This window comes from Primulina eburnea, chromosome 5 (genome assembly GCF_022965805.1).
Source record: "Primulina eburnea isolate SZY01 chromosome 5, ASM2296580v1, whole genome shotgun sequence".
NCBI lineage: Eukaryota > Viridiplantae > Streptophyta > Magnoliopsida > Lamiales > Gesneriaceae > Primulina > Primulina eburnea.
In genome coordinates, this window is record NC_133105.1 from 3,018,952 (window position 1) to 3,039,903 (window position 20,952).

Below are 20,952 nucleotides of genomic sequence, written 5' to 3' on the forward strand. Positions count from 1 at the left end.
CTGAACTATTCTTCGCCTCTCAAGCAAGTGGATTCAGTGGGACTTTTCTTTCTTTTCTTTTTTTTTTTTTTGTTCCAGCGGTGAAAATATTTGTGTATGGCGAAGTAATCTATATCTAAATCTAAACTAAAGTACAAAGTACGACTATTTCATGAATTTCCCCATATATGTGTGTGTGTCGAAAAATACGGCACCTGTGGAAATTGGATATCACTACCAAATAAAGCAGGTTAGTTATTGTAGTGTATATTCGGAGAATTGAGTTTATTTACATTAGGAGCGGGTCTCATGTGAGACCGTCTCACGGATTGTAGTGTATATTCGGAGAATTGAGTTTATTTACATTAGGAGTGGAGACCGTCTCACAGATCCTAATCTGTGAGACGGATCAATTCTACCCATATTCACAATAAAAGTAATACTATTAGCATAAAAAATAATATATTTTAATGAATGACCGAAATAAGAGATCCGTCTCACAAATACGACCCGTGAAACCGTCTTACACAAACTTTTCTCTTACATTAGTTGGTGTCCTCTATTTGTTTTTTTTTTATATACAAAAAAATTAGTTTCTCTCTATTGTTGTTTTCAAAGTATTCGATTTAGAGAGGTAAAATATATGATCATTGTTATAATATATGGTTAAAACAAATTTTAAAAATAATTAAAAAAAAAGCACACTATTCACTAATCATCGTCAAACAGAAATTCTGAAACTTAGATATGATTATAATGCCGAGTTACATAATTCTGAATGGCGACCAAAATTCAGCTACTGAATATCCAAATATGAAATTAAAAATTAATCTAAAATAAAAAAAATATTAATCTTGTACACTAATCATCATTCACCATCGAGAATCGCAAACTCCGAGATTCCCACACAAACAAACAGTTCGTCAGCGACGACTCGAACTCAGAATTCACAAGAATTCGTCACTTATCGTCAAAACGAATCATGAGTTTCTTTCTATATATCCCTTTCCTTTGCATTCTGTGCGCGCAGCTTTCTTTGTCTGAGCCTTTTCTAACTGAACAGGGGTTACCTGAAATCCCATCAAAATTCTTGAATTTGGCCAAACGACCTGAGCTTGTTGAGTGGATGGTGAGCATTAGGAGGGATTTACATGAAAACCCAGAGCTTGGTTTTGAGGAATTTGACACCAGCAGGCTCATCAGAAATGAGCTTGATAAATTGGGCATTTCTTATGAACATCCAATTGCTGTTACTGGGGTGGTTGGATACATTGGAACGGGAAGTCCACCTTTTGTCGCCATTAGAGCTGATATGGATGCTTTAGCTATGCAGGTTTTGTGCCAAAAAAATAATACTTTTGTTTAAATATTTTGCGTAATACTGTCATGGTTTTCTAGAGTTTGATGTATAATTTATGGAAATAGATAATCCTAGCTACGTGTTGATGGTATATAGGCCATATGATAAAACACCAAATATTGGTTGACGAGATACGACCCTCAGAGTATTGGCCCAAGGGTGCATCCAACACGTGCACCCTTGCTGTAAGGTAGCATGAAAAATTTTCAGTCATAGAAGAATCTTTCAAGTATATCAGTCATTCCATAGTTACTTGGGAAATGGATGTTCGTTGCGCCATTGTCTAAAATTCGACAATTCGGCATCAGCGGATTCTAGATGCCTTCTACTTGCATGCTATATTCGGCATATGCACTTGAATGTAACTTATGACATGAAAACATGCTACATTATCAGTATTGATTCAACCATAGCTTTTTTCAGGTCATCAAGAAACCTCATATCCGAAATACTAGCCTTTTAGCGATAGAATGACGTTTTTCAGTTATTAGCATGCCATGATTTGTAATGGAGCAACACTGTTAAAATAATCTTGATCAAACATAAATATAAATATCAGAGCAGGCATAATCTAAGTGTAAGACAACGCATTTTTGGTCAGATGGAGACCATTTTTCCAAATTTATGTTTGATCAAAGTCGCTTTTAATAATCGCTTGCTCAGCATTTGAGCAGACATATGTTTCTTACCCTATAAATCAAGATACTAATTGAATCCGGCTTGATCTTTTTCTCTATTTTTCTGAACTTTGTTGATATGATATTTATTGTTAATTTATCTTGGCTTTTAACTCGATTAGGAAGCAGTGGAGTGGGCACACAAAAGTAAAGTTAATGGAAAGATGCATGCTTGTGGACATGATGCTCATGTGGCCATGCTTCTTGGTGCAGCTAAATTACTTCATGAGCATAGTAGTGAATTACAGGTCTCTTCCTTCTACTTTATTTAAGAAACTTTTATTTAAATAGGCTTCGATATTTTGTCTGATTCATGTAACTTGTATGCCTGAAGTAGGATTTTTGGCTATTTGTTATAGTAAATGTTATTCTCATCTCAGATGACATCTTACTCTAGAAAATGGAATTGAATATGGATTTCTCGTGAATGGCAAGTAAATTAAAGATTTCTGTTGTGTATATTTTGGATTTTAGGGTACTGTTATCTTGGTTTTCCAACCGGCAGAGGAGGGGGGTGGTGGTGCAAAGAAAATGCGAGATGCCGGGATACTAGAGAATGTTGATGCAATCTTTGGCTTGCATGTATCATCTAAATATCCTATAGGTGTGGTGGCCACAAGATCCGGCCCTGTTTTGGCTGGCTGTGGGTTTTTTGAGGCGACAATTAGTGGGAAAGGTGGTCATGCTGCCATCCCACAGCACACTATAGACCCAATTTTAGCCACTTCAAATATAATTTTGAGTTTACAGCAACTTGTTTCAAGGGAAGCCGATCCTTTGGATTCACAGGTAAAAATTTTCGATCAGATTTCATGATTCTATTATGGACTTCAGGTAGTACACTTTATCTATGCACTGTCTTGTTTCGTTTAGTAAATATATACACAATTTATGTAGAAGAAATGATCTTTCAGGTAGTCACTGTCGCTAAATTTGAAGGTGGTCGCGCGTTCAATGTCATTCCCGATTCGGTTACGATTGGTGGAACATTCCGAGCATTTTCCACAGAAAGTTTTAAGCAGCTCAAACAGCGCATTGAAGAGGTAAGCTTCTCAACGTGATTAAAATTATGATATGATATGCATCAAGGATATACATACAACTGGAGTGGGATAGTTGTGGCATTTCGATCCCGTTACTTTTGTGCCCACAAGATGATCATAGAGATTCAGTTTTTAGAGATTTGTGGTGTTCTTGGCTCATTTTGTGACATTATGTCCAATCGGCTGTTGAAAAGTATAAACAATGGAATTGGATTTAGAAAACAACTTTTCTGGCTTCAATAATACTACAGTTGGTTTCAAATTTCGATACGATGTTACATAAAACGAGAGGAAAGGATTGGTGCATCAAAATCATTATTCGATAATACTACAGTTACTTTTCTGCTCCTGCCTCCTTGCAAATAAATCTCATTTTTTTTTAAAAAAAAAGTCTCTGCATTCACATGATTTACAGGTTGTCACCCTTCAAGCTTCAGTTCAACGTTGTAATGCCACACTTCACTTCTTCGAAAACGAGAAGCCCTTCTACCCGGTGACTGTAAACGACCGAAGATTGCACGTGCACTTCCTCAATGTAGCAGGACGTATGTTAGGCATCGAGAGTGTGAAAGAGGTCCAGCCAGTGATGGGGTGTGAAGATTTCTCGTTTTTTGCAGAGACGATACCGGGTTACTTCTACTACTGTCGGGATGGTAAACGAGACTAGGGGACGGCTTGAGTTCGGCCATTCCCCTCTATTTGAAGTGAATGAAGATGTCCTTCCTTACGGTGCCGCTTTGCATGCATCGTTGGCTGCGACTTATCTTCTTGATTTTCACTCTCAAAAGGTACCACAAAAGGGAAGCTTTCACGATGAATTGTAAATGTCGATAGTAGTTTTTCCCATGGGAAACCTTAAATTAATTTTCTTGGACTTGTATAGAATTTTTTTTTTGAAAAAAAAAACAAAAAATAAAATTCATCTACGTCGGAATTAGATTTTTATTTATCTATATTAATATTTTATTGCTTTCTTTCATTATTGTGACCAAAGGAAGGTTCAAGATATTGCTTGCTGTGTGATTGTCATAAAATTGGTAATAACTTGTGTGAGACGATCTCACGGATAATATTTGTGAGACAGATTTCTTATTTGGATCATCCATGAAAAAATATTATTTTTTATGCTCTGAATATTACTTTTTGTTGTGAATATGAGTAGGTTTGACTCGTCTCACAGATTAAGATCCGTTAGTTAGTTAATTAAGTTGTTGATCCTCGCCCATCTTTGGCTGCCTGTGAGGAGTTTATGTTGGACCTATGCGATCTCGTTACAACGTTCTTTTTTTTACAGAGATTTTTGGTGAAAACTGAAATCTTGAAACATGGGCGGTGGTCGGATGAACAGACTGAGCCTGCTTGAACAAATACGGGCTATATATATTGGAATTTTCCTGTAGATTTACGACTTCGATTTTAAGTTGTTACTTCACCGGCAAACTACTTGACTGAGACTTCCCTCAGCCTACGGTCTCACATGAGACTCACTCCATAAAATTTTAACGCTTAAACATCATACACATTTGAAAAAGTATTTAAGGAGAAGATTTGAAATAATTTTATTTTGAGATGAATTTAAAATCTAAGCACAATAACTCAAAAAAATAATTATTTTGCATTTAAAATTCATTTTCAGTTGAATTTTTTTAAATAAATCAACAAATTCATTATTATGGATTTGAAATTCGTAGCCTCAAACCCATCCATAAAACACAACTTCGGGTAAAAATAAAATTTTCTAACAAATCACATGAATATTTTTAAAGATTTAGAAATTTTAAATGACAACTTCCTCGAGTTATACAAGCACACGACCATTGGAATTTCCCAAATTCTTAGGCATAGAAAGGTCTAGGTTTTTCTATATACGCATATCTTACATGGGTTGCTCGATTTTGAAATTCGATTCCCCTTGTGAATTCCATCAACTCTGAAGCTAGGATTCGGACAAATTTCGTTCACAGGAAATTTTGAAGTCTAAGTCACCTTGTACTCAGATCTTTGCTTTCATTGTTACACTGGTTAATGCATCAGATACAAGCCAAAATTGAAACAGTTTCTATCATTTAGGCGTCCTGTAAAAACTTGAGACAGTTCCTCGGCTCATCACTCTACACAAAACAGCACTCACAATTCAAATTAACTCAGCTCAAAATACTAAAATTGGAACAGAAACGTGTTTAATATATAGTCAAATTCCCATAAAAGAGCTGCTACAGCCTACAGCAGTCAAGTCAAAACACTATGACATGACAGGGGAGAAACGATAAATTTCAGGTCCCCAAAGACTCCACCCACAGGATTAAATGACTAACTTCAAACTTTACTTCTCAGACGAATTGGGCCCCCTCTTCTTTCCAAAGCCAACAACTGCAAGCAATTCCAAGAAAACCATGTAACCAATCCAGTCAAAACTTTATGTTATCAAATGTAGTATGAAATCTTTAAGCATATTTCACCATTATCATGTTCGATAAACCACTAAGGTTGAAACGAAAAAATCATACCAAACACAGGTAAATTTCATACTGATATTCCACATAAGAGGGAAAATGTCAAATAGAATTCCCAAAGCATAAACAACATCAAGATAATATCAAGTGCTCTTATAAATCAAAGCCTGCACCCAAAGACTGGATTCTCTTTAGATTACTTAAATATTCCTAATCCCCACACAGTCTGGAAAATGGAATTTGGATTGAATGCCTTGATCAGATGAATAGATTCGGAAGCATGTTCTCAAATTAATCCAATAGTTAAGCATTTGTATAAATTGTTATCAAGGAAAATATAACAGCTACACATGATTTAAATTTTATAGTTTTGAAAAGCAGTCAAGTCGGGTAGATTTCCCAAATGCTTCAATCCATATGTTCAACATAAATAAACTATTCCAAAGCAACAAATTCAAGTTACAAATGATCTAACTCAATATGCATCACGAATAAAAAAAGCAGACATGAATCGAGGAAAATATATGCAAAGTTAGGATTACCAGCAGTGACGAAACGGCGGTTGTATTGCATACGCTTGTGAGCACGGCCACGTGGCTTCTTCTTCTTGTCTTGCTTCGCCACCTTCGGCGTCTGTCCTCTCACCTTTCCAGCACGTGCCAGCGATCCATGAACCTTACCTGAAATTCTTCCAAATCAATCGCCAATTCTAGATACAAATCAATGATAAATAAAGGCAATTGGAATTAAAGTTCCAGAAAAATTACCCATTATCGATTATTTCCCTGAGACGCAGCGAAAGCTCCGAGCGATACAGAGTAGCTAGCTACCTCAGCGTAAGGTGGAAACTCCTAGCGATTAGGGTTATCTATGCTTTGGACTGGATCAAAATTAACTTTTGGGTTTTGACAAATGGGCCTAGTTTAGAAAATTTGTAATCCGAGATTTCATTCAACTGGACCGGTCCACACGTAAAAAGCTACTTATATTAGAAATTCGAATTTCAAACACTTGAAAATAATATTTCTCGTCTATAATTGAACAGTATAAGACATTGAATTCACATGTCTCATTTTTTTTGTTTTATTACATACAATCACAGCAAATTGATCACATGCAAGAAATATTCCGTACCATATGATAAATTATATTATCTTCAGTTGGACTTATCCATTCAACTGTGTGAATGAATATTGGTGGGGACATCAATGAAATTATGTTGGTGTCTTAATAAAATAAACTTGTCAGCACGATTTTTTTTGAATCTAAAAAGAAGCATGATAGTACATTTTTACGATTTCTTGCATATACAGTCCTTCCAAAAATGGGAAAGCATCGTGTATTTTGTATTCTTCATCGCATATCCTGCCAAAATAATGTTCAATGGAGATTCCACCCACACTAGTAAATTGAGTGGTTCTCCCCCTATGATATTGTAATCTAGAATGTTGATGTTGGATGGTCTAAATTAAAAGAAACTTAAATTTATAAAATTATTTAAATGTGTCAAGACAAAAACTTGTGTGAGACGGTCTCACGGGTCGAATTTTGTGAGATATATATCTTATTTGGGTCATTTAGAAAAAATATCATAAAAATATTACTTTTTATTGTGAATATCGATATGGTTGACCGGTCTCACAGATAAATATTCGTGAAACCGTATCACAACATACCTACCTACTCATGTATCAAAGATAAATTATTCTACTTTCAAGTTAGATTTTTTTTTTGGGTGTTCATTAGTCGGTTTGTTTTATTTTATCTAACCTAAACTCAGTTTTTAGGTTTTGGAAACGTCTGATCAAAAATCCAAACCATTTTAATTTAGTTCAGTTCGATTCGATTTTGTGCTATCAACTATCAGTTTGTTAGATTTGAGCAATAACATATATATGCTACAATTCAAACATCATAAAATCCATACTTTTTGCCACTAAAAGACCAAACTATCTAATTTATTTACCCAAATTTACATAAAATAAAATAAGTTAGATAAATATAAAACACGATTTTAAATATATTTGAGAAGGCAAGATAAAGCAGAACCAAAGGTAAATAATGTTGGTATGACATCTTAATATTAACATATAAACATGAAGATATAAAATAAAAATTAGATATCGAGATTTACATAGAAAATTCTCAAAATTTATTAGGGATAAAAACTAATGGTAAGATGAAAAAATTCAACTATAATATTATGATATACAACAACTTACTATATTTCCAAATATTACACACTTTTTCTTAATACAACAAAACAAAATATTTCAAAAATATTATAGAACAACACAATCAAATAAATATATATTGAGATTGAAAAAAAAACTCGAGAATGAGATAAATAGAATGATCAAACTGTGCCTTTATTTATAATCAAACTCTGAGGCGTGAATTGCGCAACTTTTTCATGCATCACCGACCAGCTTAAATCATGTTAATTAATGCATTTCATATTCTACTCACAAATGGCCGACAAATAATAATAGCAACATCTTTTTAAAAAAAAAGCACCAATCTTTTAATCATTTCACCGAACAACATTAAATCAACAATTGAATTATAGAGCAACGGATATTAAATCAACAATTCAATTATGGAGAAATAGAAGTGGATTCTTTTAAAATTTAAGGAATAATGCTATTTAAACTAAACACGCCCGATTCGTTTTTTTAAAAAAACTGAGATATGTGAAATTAAATAAAATTATCTCGTAACCGAACCGAAAAAACGAAAAAAAAAACCAATCGAGAAGACTGTCCATTTTTTTGATTATATCTTAAGTATGAACACACAGCCTCGATACTATAGCAAGACTCATAGAAATTAAATTTGGTTGTCATTTTTAGACGAAAATATTCTGAATTTAACCATTACACTCCCAATGATAATGACAAAAATTTGTGTGAGACGGATGTCACGAGTCGTATTTTGTGAGCAGATCTCTTATTTGGATCATCCATGAAAAAGTATTACTTTTTATGCTAAAAATATTACTTTTTATTATGAATATCGGTAGGATTAACCTGTCTCAAAACCAAACGTATATTAATGAAATTTTCACCATATAACTGTATATTGTGTGTAGCATATTTGGCAAAACTTGTGTAAGACAGTTTTAAAGGTCGTATTTTGTGAAACGAGTTTCTATTTTGGGTCATTCATGAAAAATATTACTTTTTATGTTAAGAGTATTACTTTTTATTGTGAATATCGTTAGGATTGATCCATCTCACAGATAAAATTCGTAAGACTGTCTCACAAAAGACCAGCTCAGTATATTTTATATCTTCACAACCACAAATTTAGATAGGTGGTGTTATCCAGCGCAAAGTAGGGACGGAGATCTGTGGCAGCAAGCCTTTTGGACTCCGTGACAGGCTATCTTATCACGAAATCACACACTGGATTGGTGGTGAATGAAAAGGGATAGTATATATACAATTATTCGCTTGTAATCAATCAGCCTGACGCCAAATTTTCGACTTCGAAACATAATTACAATAATCTCGTCCATGGAAAAAAACAAGAGGCTCCGATTTCGCGGATTCCTGAATAAATATTTAACAAAATCAACTGAGGTGAAATTTTATTCTTTTTATAACGCAAATATCTAGTAATATATCTGTAAACTTCAATAATTTTTTGACATAATAATGTTTAATATATCTGTAAACTTTTCAATAAATTAGACCTGTCGTAGACAAAAACTTATGTGAGACGATCTCACGGATCGTATTTTGTGAGTCATCCATGAAAATGTATTACTTTTGATGCATCATGAAATATATTACTTTTTATTGTGAATATCGGTAAATTTGTCCGTCTTACAGATAAATATTCGTGAGATTTTCTAATAAAAGACTTAATCCCTGTACTAAAATGAGATTTTAAGTATAAACCACGAGTAAACCAACCAAAAATGATGTTATCGATTTATTTTATTAAAAAAATTGTGTCGAATCTTTTAGTTTTTTTATCGAAATATAAGACACGTGCACGTGAAACCACAAAGCCAGAGCAAGTATAAATCTGCGTGGCCATGGCGCCGGGAAATTCAAAAAACGATCACCTCGCGCCAGTTAAGCTATGTCGGCGAACCAGATGGATTCGGTGCGACAGGCGGTTTTCAAACACTCCGTTTCAATGGAGGGGGCTTCAGAGATCGTGGGCTACGATTTCAACAAAGGAGTGAACTACCCGGAGCTCATCAAATCACTGGTCTCTACCGGATTCCAGGCCGCTAATCTCGGGGACGCAGTCCGAATAGTTAATGAAATGGTCTCTTGATTCTCTTCACCCTTTTTTTTCCTTCTAGTTCTTTTCTTTTGTTTATCATTTTATTTGTTGAATTTAGTAGCACGAGCGTGGTGTGATGATATTGACATTTTACAGTATATTCTGAACTGATAGGTTTCATTAGTGCTCCATAATGGAGGTCTTTTAGCGGAGTGTGGATGACATATGTATATATCAACTACGACTACGATCAGCATTTCCACCATCGCTAATTATTCTGAACTATATATTTTTCTTTGACCGACATTGAAATGCGTCTCTGTTTGTTGTTACTGTTCCTTATCTGTATTTGAAGCTAGATTGGAGGCTTTCGAATGAGACTCCGACTAAGGATTGCAGTGAAATGGAAAGAGACCCGGCTTTTAGGGAGTCGGTGAGATGTAAGGTGTTTCTTGGTTTCACTTCAAATCTCATTTCCTCTGGCATTCGGGAGACAATTCGGTATCTTCTTCAGCATCGCATGGTGAGTGTTTGCCGAAAACTCTGTTTCTTGTCCATGTGTCGCGTCATGCGCCAAATTTATTCATATTTTGCGATTTTACGCCTTGTGATCCTCGAGTCTCATTGAAGTAAAGTGCTATTCAATTTCTAGGATCGGCGTGACCAAAGATGCCAAAAGCGGAATTTTTTAGTCTTTTTTGTCGGGTATTTATAGTGGGTTCCCTTTCCATCTTTGGAATTGTGGAACATAGCAATTTTTTTAACAGATAGTAAGGTGAATCATGAATGGTTTTACATCATGCAATATTACCTGAATTTCACACCATGTGGTGTCTGTCCGACGCGTCGGTAGGTCGATGTAGTGGTAACCACGGCTGGTGGTGTGGAGGAGGACCTTGTGAAGTGCCTTGCTCCCACATTCAAAGGCGACTTTGCTCTTCCCGGAGCTCTTCTTCGTTCAAAAGGCTTGAACCGCATCGGCAATTTGTTGGTTCCTAACGACAACTACTGTAAATTTGAGGATTGGATCATTCCAATTTTCGACCAGATGTTAGATGAACAAAAACTACAGGTATTGTTCTGCTCGACTCTTTTTCATAGAGCGAGTATAACCGGTGTGCCAAATGATAGATAAATGCATTTGTCTTCGATTTCTTGAAACGTATCATGTTTTCTATTGAATTCACGATCTTAGTCCATTACATTTATGTTAAAAATAATGTAATAATCTATGATTCTGAGATGTTTCTGAGGTTGTGGTCTCGTTCCTCCTATGTTTCCAGAATGTACTCTGGACACCATCTAAAGTGATTGCTCGACTGGGCAAAGAAATCAATGATGAGCACTCATACTTGTACTGGGCATACAAGGTACATGATCATTCAAATGTAGTAAGACGTCATTATTTTTAAAATAAGATCATCAATCAAAGTATCGAGGGTTTTAGAAATAAAAATAATATACTAATAAGATATTAAAATACGAATATAACAACTTATTAATCAAGGGTTAAGTATTTTAAGAATAGAGAAGACATATATCCTTGAGTCGTTTGTTATCAGTCATTGATTCACCGTATGATGTTCTTCCGGTTCTATTATTTATTTATTAGTTCTCATCTCTTGTTGCAGAACAACATACCCATCTTCTGCCCCGGGTTAACCGATGGTTCGCTGGGCGATATGTTATACTTCCACTCGTATAAGCATGCGCATGGTGGCCTGGTGATTGACATTGTGCAAGGTAACCATCATCTTGAGCCAGTATATGTTGTTCTAGCATAAGTCATGAGAGGCTCAGTTTATGAACAGATATTCGAGCCATGGATGATGAGGCAGTCTATTCTGGTCTGAGGAAGACGGGTATAATACTTCTCGGAGGAGGTTTGCCCAAGCATCATATATGCAACGCAAATATGATGCGAAACGGAGCCGATTTTGCTGTCTTTATCAACACTGCACAAGAGTTCGATGGAAGTGATTCAGGTGCTCGTCCCGACGAAGCCGTGTCTTGGGGCAAAATTCGAGTTTCAGCCAAGTCTGTGAAGGTATGTTGAATTCATTTTTTTCTCTCTCTCGCATATTGGTAATAATTAATATGTGGATCGAATGCACTCTGGTTTGGCATGTTAATTGTCTTTACTGAGCAGGTACATTGCGATGCAACCATTGCCTTCCCTCTCCTAGTGGCCGAAACATTTGCAGCAAAGCAAAAGCTGATATGATATGAAGAAACTAGTGGTTGATATGTCCCATTATGTTGGGAATTGTTTACGATTTAACTTGTATTGTATTCCGATTTCCATCAGTTGTCATCTTGCCTTCAAATATACATAGCCACTCTTTATAATTATTAAACAGACTCGACCCTTGAAGCTTGAGAATAAGATCCAAGTAATTCACCAAAAGCAACACAGTTCAACAAACAATCAAACCCAGCAAAACGAGAATGCTCGTTTTATTCGAGCAACACCATGGAAACATTGCAACAAGCCTCTTACAAACGCCGGCATATAGTCATTCCATCACCCACAGGAACTTGACAAATTTGTATGCGAGCGTCGGCAGCCAGATATTTATTCAACTCCATCACAGGTTTCCGAAACGGTAACAAAACCGGTGGAACAGAATCCTCCGGCATCGTCACCGTTCCTGCCCAGAGCGTGTTGTCGTATATCACAATCCCGCCGGGTTTCAGAAGTCCCAACAGCTTTTCATGGTACTCCACGTAATTATGTTTATCCGCATCGACGAAAGCAAAGTCGAATGTTCCGTGATTGTCATGCTGCATCGTGAATACAAGAAATCAGACTAAAGTTTCGGGAAGTGATGTATTCGAAAAGGATTAATGTTGTTACATCTTCCAAGAGTTTTTCGAGCACTGGAAGAGCCGCAGACTCGATGAAATCTATTTTGTGTCCGACACCGGCCTTTTTGATTATGGGCAAACCAATCTCGTAAGAGCTTCGATCCAGATCGATGGCCGTGATCTGTAACATTAACCTTTCTAATCAGCAGTAAAACAATACAAAATTCCCATAATTTCGTATTAATTATTATTAACTAGGTCCGATGTATATGTATAACCTTCCCATCTTCGGGAATGGTGAGTGCAGTTAGAAGAAGAGAATATCCGGTAAAAACTCCGATTTCAATAGTTCTTTTGGCATTGATGAGCTTCAAGAGCAAGGCCATCAGTTGACCGGAATCAGGATTTGTACCCATCACGGCCCTATCAAGAATCGAAAGTTTATACAAAGCTATATCTTCAACACTAACAAAACAACAATTCGAGGGCTCTTGGTATATATTAATATTATGGAAATGAAAAGATGTAAATTATCAGAGGAAATTAAGTTATACATGGGATGAGTGGAGGTGAGAGCTCTTATCTCTTTCAGATAATCTGCTTCACGTGGATACACGCTAGTCTCCAGCAAATACTAATTTCGATTTCGAAGGCAAAACAAACATAACGCAATTAGTTTTGTGTCACAAATAAACAATATACAAAAATTTGTGGGACACGCTCTCACAGGTCGTATTTTGTCAAATGAATATCTTATTTGGGTCATACATAAAAAAATATTACTTTTTATGCTAAGGCTACGTTTGGTTGGAAGGATAGGATAAACTAATGATTAGTACGTAAATGATAAAGAAAATGATTGTGGTAGGATTGTAATATATGGTGTAAAATAATATTATGTTTGGTAAGATTTTTAAGTGTAGGATAATTTTGAATTTTTTGATGAACAGACGAAATTGCCCTTCCCCCCGGAAAAGATCGGTGGGTGAGAGACGGCTGCCGGAAATTACCGACGGATTCTGAAAAACCGTCGCTAATAGCGACGGTTTTCCTGAGAAACCGTCGCCGATCTTGTTTTGAATTATTTTAATTACTAAAAAATTTGACATTTTGCGACGGTTTATAATAAAACCGTCGCTAATTGCGACGAAATTTTTGCAAACCGTCGCTAACCGTCTGTCGGCCGGTGTTCGGCCGACATTCGGTAGTTCGTCGTCGGTCTGCCGTGCTCGGCCGCGGTCGGTCGTCCGTCGGTGGTCGGCCGGCGGCGGTCGTGGAGGCGGCGACCGGTGGCGGGAAGTGGTGGTGAGTTTGAATTTAGGAGAAGGGTAAAATTGGAAAAATAGGAGGTATTAAGAGTGTGATAAATAATCCTAGGGGGTGAGGAGGTATTATTTTAACCTACCTAATATAACCTAATCATTCATAGGAGGGATTGAGTTGGTTTAATAATCACGCGAACCAAACAGCTGACTAGGTAGGATAAAATAATCAATACAGGCTAATCACCCGAACCAAACGCAACCTAAGAGTATTAATTTTTATTGTGAATATCGATCGGATTGACCCGTCTCACAGATAAAGATTCGTGACACCGTCTCACAAAAGATCTACTCAAAACAAATTGAGAATGAAAACAAAAAGAAAAAAAGAAAAAAAAATGAAACCATGCATGGTTTCGATGTGAAAAAAATAATCAGTAAAAAAAAAAATAGCACCTGATACAAATCATAGTTTCGCAACAATCCAACATCCATCAAGATATCAGCTTCCATTGTTGTTTATTACCCTGATCACCAACGTACTCATAAATAATAATAATCTCAAAACATCCAAAGATATTTAAATTCATAGAAATCGAAGGGAATGGGATACCTCGCCGGTGTCTGGATTAATTAGTACTGTTTGCCTGTGACAAATGGTTGAGCTCTTGTAATATATCTCAATCCTCACGTGTCCTACACCCACCGCCTTGTGACACCAACCAACTACTGAGATATTTCTTTATTGAGCCCACATTTCTTACAAATAAATTTATGACTTCATAATTTTTATTTGACTAAGGAGGACCATGCGTCAAGTGAACTATCCGCATCAAGTTCAACCGATTAAAGATAAAAATTTGTATGAGATGATTTTACAGATTATATTTTGTGAGACAAATATCTTATTTGGAATGGGATTCCAAATTCATTTATCAAATTACACTAGGTACGAATAGGATCGGAGTAGCACAAAAGAGAGATTATTACAATTGTATTATTGACCCAATGATAAACCATGCAAGGTAGGTATGCAGTGAAGCATGCAAGTTAGGTATCGTAGCTGGTCCATATGGCGAAATTGGGTGATGGAGTGATCAGATGCAACCTCAGTTATTCAATCAATCTCCCATTTCCCTCTTATATGCAATATGCTTCAATCAAAGTGACACGTGTTTTTTGCTTAAAAAGACAAGGAACCTAGGAATGGTAAGGGAGTTTATGGACTCCATACTTGAATGAAACTAGTAATCCAGCACATGTAGTGTGTGTACAGTCTTTTTTATAATTATCGAGAGATTAAAGTGAAATTTGACAAATTATCGAGAGACTAAAGTGCTATTTGAATTGTTGGAATTTAAAAAAATAAAAATAAAAGTGTTTTTTAAAATTTCAAAAAATAAAATTGTAATATTGCTATGACATAAGGGCAAAATGGGAAAAAAAAAGTTGGTGTCCATTTTGTTTTTATTAAGCCCAAATAGTATAGATAGAGTCGATTTTATGCTCTCTTTTTTTTATATTTTTATACAACACATGTACATCAGTTGAATCCATTTTAACTCTGAATATATATACATATATATATTTCGATACAGTTGTTGTATACTCTAATAATAATAGTGCATCGATGCACGTGTTGCAGTATTGTACAATATTTTTTAAATAGAAAAAAGAAAAGGAAAAAAAGATCGAAGTTGAAATTGAACCTATAACTTGATGTTTAGGAAACAAAAAATCTATCTGCTAAGCATCATATGAGACACAATGTTAAAAAACATATTTAAGATTTATTTGGTTAATTTCCGTTTCACATTTGGATACGTTGATTTTAGATTCGATGTTTATTTAATTTGTTGATTTGAGAGAGTTTTGCAAATGCTGGAAACGGTAAGAAGGGGCGAGGAAATCGGGAATTGTGAGTAATGATTTGTTGAGAAATATTAGATGTGGAGGGATATTTTAGAGGTATAAAAAGAAAAATTTCATAAAAAATCACCATGACATCATAAACATTTTGTATATAATGTTTAGATTTAATAAGATATTAAAAGATATTATGATATAATAAAACACGGAATTGACGTCATGTACGTGATCATGTCAATTGTCGGTACATGATAAGGGCACCCACATTGGTTGGTTAATGGGTGTTAATAACACCCATTAATTTTCGCCCCCCAATGTGGGCGCAAGAATTAATAATCTTGAGTGACATGGCAGCCAAGAAATTCATCAGAATGAACGGCGTTATTTAGAAATTTACGACGGTTTTTCGTAAACCCTCGCAGATTTGCGACGGTTTTTCGTAAACCGTCGCAAAGTGAAAAGCGTCGTTTTTTTTTTAAAAAAGGTCGCTATTTGCGATGGTTTTGTAACACCCGTCGTTATGTGCGACGGTTTTTCAAAAACTGTCGCTCATTATATTGAAATATATTAAAAAGATATTGAAATATTAAAAATAAAAAAAAATGAGTAAGTGGACAGTGAGACCCATAAATAATGAAAGTTGAAATTAAATGAATGTGGGTGTGTGTTAATAATGGGGAAGTGTTAATGTAATGAATATGTGGCTCGTGGACCCCATCATTTTTTGATGAGATGGAGAGTTATTAACATGGATTAATTCCAACGGATGCGGATGTCCTAAGTACCAGACATGCTATAATTTCTTTCATGCCATCGACATGTGTCCAAATTCTACTCACTGGTTTGACTTCGAATTTTTTGTACAGCAAGGCCCCGTTTGGTTCGAGGGATAAAGTAGGTTTATAATATTTAACCTACTTTATCCCTCGTTTGGTACGCGTGATTATTTAACCCACCTTATCCCTCCTATGAATGATTAGGTTATATTAGGTAGGTTAAAATAATACATCCTCACCCCCTAGGATTATTTATCCTATTCTTAATCTATCCTATTTTTCCAATTTTACCCTTCTCCTAAATTCAAACTCACCACCACTTCCCGCCGCCGTCCCCCACCGGCCGCCGACCGCCGCCGACCGCCGGCGCCGGCCGAAATTTCCGGCCGCAGCCCCCCGCCGGCCGTTTCCCGCGGACCATTTCCGGCCGGCCGCCAGCCGCCGCTGCCATTGACGCCGCCGCCGCGAAGGGGAAGTGCAATTTCGTCTTTTCATCAAAAAATTCAAAATTATCCTACACTTAAAAATCTTACCAAACAAAATATTATTTTACCCCATATTAATCCATCCTACCACAATCATTTTCTTTATCATTTACATACTAATCATTAGTTTATCCTATCCTTCCAACCAAACGTAGCCCAAATGTTTGAAGCCGGATAAAAAGCCCTACACCCATATGTCCTTGTCAAGTGGCAGGCGGTCGGGACCTCGATGTTTCGAGTTCAAAATTTAATTGTGATAAATTTTTGAAGAGGGCCAATATTGCCATAAATCCAAGAGTTGAGCCAAAATAAATAAATAAATCTATATCTATATCTATATCTATATAATATACAGATTGAATTGTGAATTTACTCTATTGTCCTTATCCTTATTATTATCTATCAATTACAATTATGCATTTACTCTTTTGACATTTACTCTATTGTCCTTATCCTTATTATTATCTATTAATTACAATTATGCATTTACTCTTTTGTATCCTTATTATTTATTTACTAATTACTAAACTTTTAAATTCAATCATTATTAATTAATTATTAATTACAATTATGCATTTACTCTTTTGTCCTTATCTTTATTATTTATTTACTAATTACTAAACTTTTAATCCTTATCCTTATTATTTATTTACTAATTACTAAACTTTTAAATTAAATAGCCGAGATTAAAATTTGTTTTGTGAAAAAACCTTGTAAATAATCTATATCTATTTATATCTATCTATCCTTACCTTCATTTAATAATAATCATTAATACATATTTTTTTAAATCAATTTTCAATATATGATGCTAAATACATATTACTAAATAATAATCTTCATTTAATAATAATCATTAATACATATTTTTTTAATTAATTTTCAATATATGATGCTAAATACATATTAGTAAATAATATATTATCTATTATTATTATTAATCTATTAAGTATATGAATTTCATTTGTGGCTTATTATTATATTATTTTTTTGTTTTACAATTTGTCATGTTAATGGTGTTATTTAATTCATTTTTTATCTTAATTTAATAAGATCATTAATAGTGTATTTAACTCAATCAAACTAATTATTATTTTAATTTACTTTAAATTTAATTTTAGTTACTTAAATTTATACATTACCGTCAAATAATAACAGGAAGACAAAGGGAAATGAATCGGATTGAATAAAAATAAATTATTTATAAATATTAATGTCATACAAAATTTCTTTCTCCCATTTAGAATAAAAATATTTTCAGACTCTTTAAGTGTCAATAGAGATATGTGATGGAGAGAATACATATTTTTTTTAATCAATTTTCAATATATGATGCTAAATACATATTACTAAATAATATATTATTTATTATTAATCTATTAAGTATATGACTTTCATTTGTGAGCTTACTATTATATTATTTTTTTGTTTTACAATTTGTCATGTTAATGGTGTTATTTAATTCATTTTTTTATCTTAGTTTAATAAGATCATTAATAGTGTATTTAACTCAATCAAACTAATTATTATTTTAATTTACTTTAAATTTAATTTTAGTTACTTAAATTTATACATTGCCGTCAAATAATAACAGGAAGACAAAGGGAAATGAGTTGGATTGAATAAAAATAAATTATTTATAAATATTAACGTCATACAAAATTTCTTTCTCCCATTTAGAATAAAAATATTTTCAGACTCTTTAAGTGTCAATAGAGATATGTGATTGAGAGAAATATTTGTCTTTAAGTGATTTCAAACATTGTTTTTAAGTTATTTAGTCAATTTTTTTATAAATGCTGCTAAATAAATATTACTAAATAATATGCTCCATTTGATCATTTTGTGTTCTTGCAATGAGAGGAGTTTTTTTTTTTTTTTTTTACCCTAGCGTTAACATGTTTGATTATTATATGTCTTTTGTATTGATAATGTAATTGTGTTTGCATTGTTTATGTGATTTGTTTGTTTGCAGAAAGAAAAGAGAAAACAAAATCAAATATCCAACAAAAACGGTTATTTTTCAATTTTTTATTGTTGGGATATTTTGTTAATTTTAAACACATAATGCATGTTTTCTGTTTGCTTAGATTACTTAGTTTGGAGTGACTTAGAAAATATCAAAAAGATTGAAATATTTCTTCGTTTTTAGCTTATGTCTCAAAATATCAAGAGATAACATTTTTTATTTATTGGGACAAATGTATTTTCAAACTTCTGTCTATAAATCAATATTTAAATTTTTACTACATTATTATATTCTCTGATCAATTCTTTTTACTTAAATTGATAGAAGGCATTTTAATTTGAGTTTTTATGTTCTTGCTTATATTATTTTTGTAATATTATTTATCATGAAAATAATAGGTGAACTACAAAATTTGGTAGGTCTAAGAGTCTTCTGGTGAACGACAAATATTGATAAATTATTAAAATATATAATATCCAGTAGATTTTTGGCATGCGATTTTGCTCTAATTCAATGATTATGCATGATTCTAAATTTTAATTATATCACAAGTTAACGCATGCTTTGTTGATATATTTAGTCAATATTTTAATATTTTTCTATGGTTTAAGAAAAATTGTGTGACTTTGTATTATATTTTTACGGCTGCTTTTCTAAATGGTTTTATTATGATTCAAGGCACCATTTTTCATGTGTTTTTTTTAAAGAAGTGGAATGAATATCTATAAAACGATGACATTAATAAGACTTCTTCTCTTTATTTGAAAAAAATATTGGAAAAATTTATACATATTGTGAATAATATGAGTTAATATTTAATTTGAGAGTGATTTATGTTTTTTATTGCTCGTATATACTTCAATTTTTTGTTATTGTACTAAATAAATTATTTTTAAACTTTGAGTTATCATTTTTTTTCTTATCGAGGTTGTTTGTGTTATGATTTTTTTATTCGTTTTGGTTAGTATTGTTGGTGGTAATTGATTTTTCTGATATTATATGACATGTCTTGTTGTTTATATAAAAATAAGTATGAGAGTACATCAATCAAAGCCACGTATTTTGGGTCTTCTGTTCTTCGAAGAGAATAGTAAATGGTTTCTGTGAATTATATAATTTCTTGGTTTTTCATACATATAGTCTACGAAATGCGTCAAATTTTGAACAAAAAAGTTTTGACAAACATAGTTGATGAAAAAAAGACACGTTAAATAAAAAAAATAATGTTGTTTATTACTATGTTGGGTGCGATAATTGTCCCTGCTTGGTAGAGCGGTCGAATCGTGGTGCTTGAGCTGCTGCACGGTTTAAAAGATTTGAGTTGCACAATTACTACTCGCTATAGCTTTTGGTAAAACGGCAAGCGCTCGGTCTTACAATTGGTATCAGAGCCAAGGTCACGGGTTCGATTTCCATTGATTGTAAGGAGTGCAATTACTTGGAGGAAGATTGTTGGATGCAATAATTGTCCCTTCTTGCTGGAGCGGCCGAACTGTGGTGCTTGAGCTGCTGCACGATGTAAGAGATTTGAGTTGCACCATTACTAGCTATAGCTTTTGGTAAAGCGGCAAGCGTTCGGTCCTACATACTATGTCCTAATTTCTGTATGATATAATTCAAGAACATTTTTTTATAGATATTTGAAATTAGGTCTAATTAAGTAACATGAAACATATACATATATATTAAATCATATTTAAAGCAAAATGTTAAGATCAATAATGATTCAGATTTAAATTTCAACGAAACATAATGAAGAAGGAATTGAAGAATTGTATGTGTACGTTAAGTGTTATATGATGATTATGTTGCTACTTCATGGTTGTGCGACATATGAATGTCATATAAAATGTCAATATTTCTCAATAAAATAGTTTTTTCAATAAGAAAAAATTCTTCATTTAGAAAAATAAATCCATGAAAAACAAATTGTGCATAATTCTCATTCTATTTATAATTGTATGAGAACAATTCTAAAACTTTGTTGACACAATATAACAGATCAATTCTGTGCATTTTATTGAGACAT

At 33.8% G+C, this 20,952-nt stretch overlaps 4 protein-coding genes across 4 annotated transcripts; 2 read left to right on the forward strand and 2 right to left on the reverse strand.

Moving 5' to 3' along the window:
- The first annotated feature begins 822 nt into the window (after positions 1-822).
- LOC140832314 (IAA-amino acid hydrolase ILR1-like 4) lies at positions 823-3,989 on the forward strand. Its single transcript, XM_073196254.1, is given in 6 exon segments — positions 823-1,312; positions 2,139-2,264; positions 2,491-2,805; positions 2,931-3,059; positions 3,475-3,699; positions 3,701-3,989. Coding segments are annotated over 6 exon segments (1,329 nt in total). The 5' UTR covers positions 823-961; the 3' UTR covers positions 3,884-3,989.
- Positions 3,990-5,198: 1,209 nt separating this feature from the next.
- LOC140831600 (small ribosomal subunit protein eS30z/eS30y/eS30x) lies at positions 5,199-6,405 on the reverse strand. The gene is made up of 3 exons (XM_073195342.1): positions 6,280-6,405; positions 6,055-6,192; positions 5,199-5,429 (listed from the first exon to the last, which is right to left on the reverse strand). The coding sequence occupies exons 1-3, from the start codon at positions 6,281-6,283 to the stop codon at positions 5,383-5,385; spliced, it is 189 nt and encodes a 62-aa protein (XP_073051443.1). The 5' UTR covers positions 6,284-6,405; the 3' UTR covers positions 5,199-5,382.
- Positions 6,406-9,523: 3,118 nt separating this feature from the next.
- Positions 9,524-12,140, forward strand: LOC140832315 (deoxyhypusine synthase-like). The gene is made up of 7 exons (XM_073196255.1): positions 9,524-9,796; positions 10,110-10,277; positions 10,608-10,826; positions 11,038-11,124; positions 11,386-11,497; positions 11,566-11,801; positions 11,904-12,140. The coding sequence occupies exons 1-7, from the start codon at positions 9,605-9,607 to the stop codon at positions 11,976-11,978; spliced, it is 1,089 nt and encodes a 362-aa protein (XP_073052356.1). The 5' UTR covers positions 9,524-9,604; the 3' UTR covers positions 11,979-12,140.
- A 45-nt stretch (positions 12,141-12,185) lies between these two features.
- LOC140832316 (cation-dependent phenylpropanoid and flavonoid 8-O-methyltransferase 1-like) lies at positions 12,186-14,593 on the reverse strand. The gene is made up of 6 exons (XM_073196256.1): positions 14,438-14,593; positions 14,281-14,351; positions 13,117-13,196; positions 12,841-12,985; positions 12,612-12,743; positions 12,186-12,538 (listed from the first exon to the last, which is right to left on the reverse strand). Exons 2-6 carry the CDS (start codon positions 14,335-14,337, stop codon positions 12,251-12,253), a joined length of 702 nt encoding a protein of 233 aa, XP_073052357.1. The 5' UTR covers positions 14,338-14,351; positions 14,438-14,593; the 3' UTR covers positions 12,186-12,250.
- Positions 14,594-20,952: the final 6,359 nt, after the last annotated feature.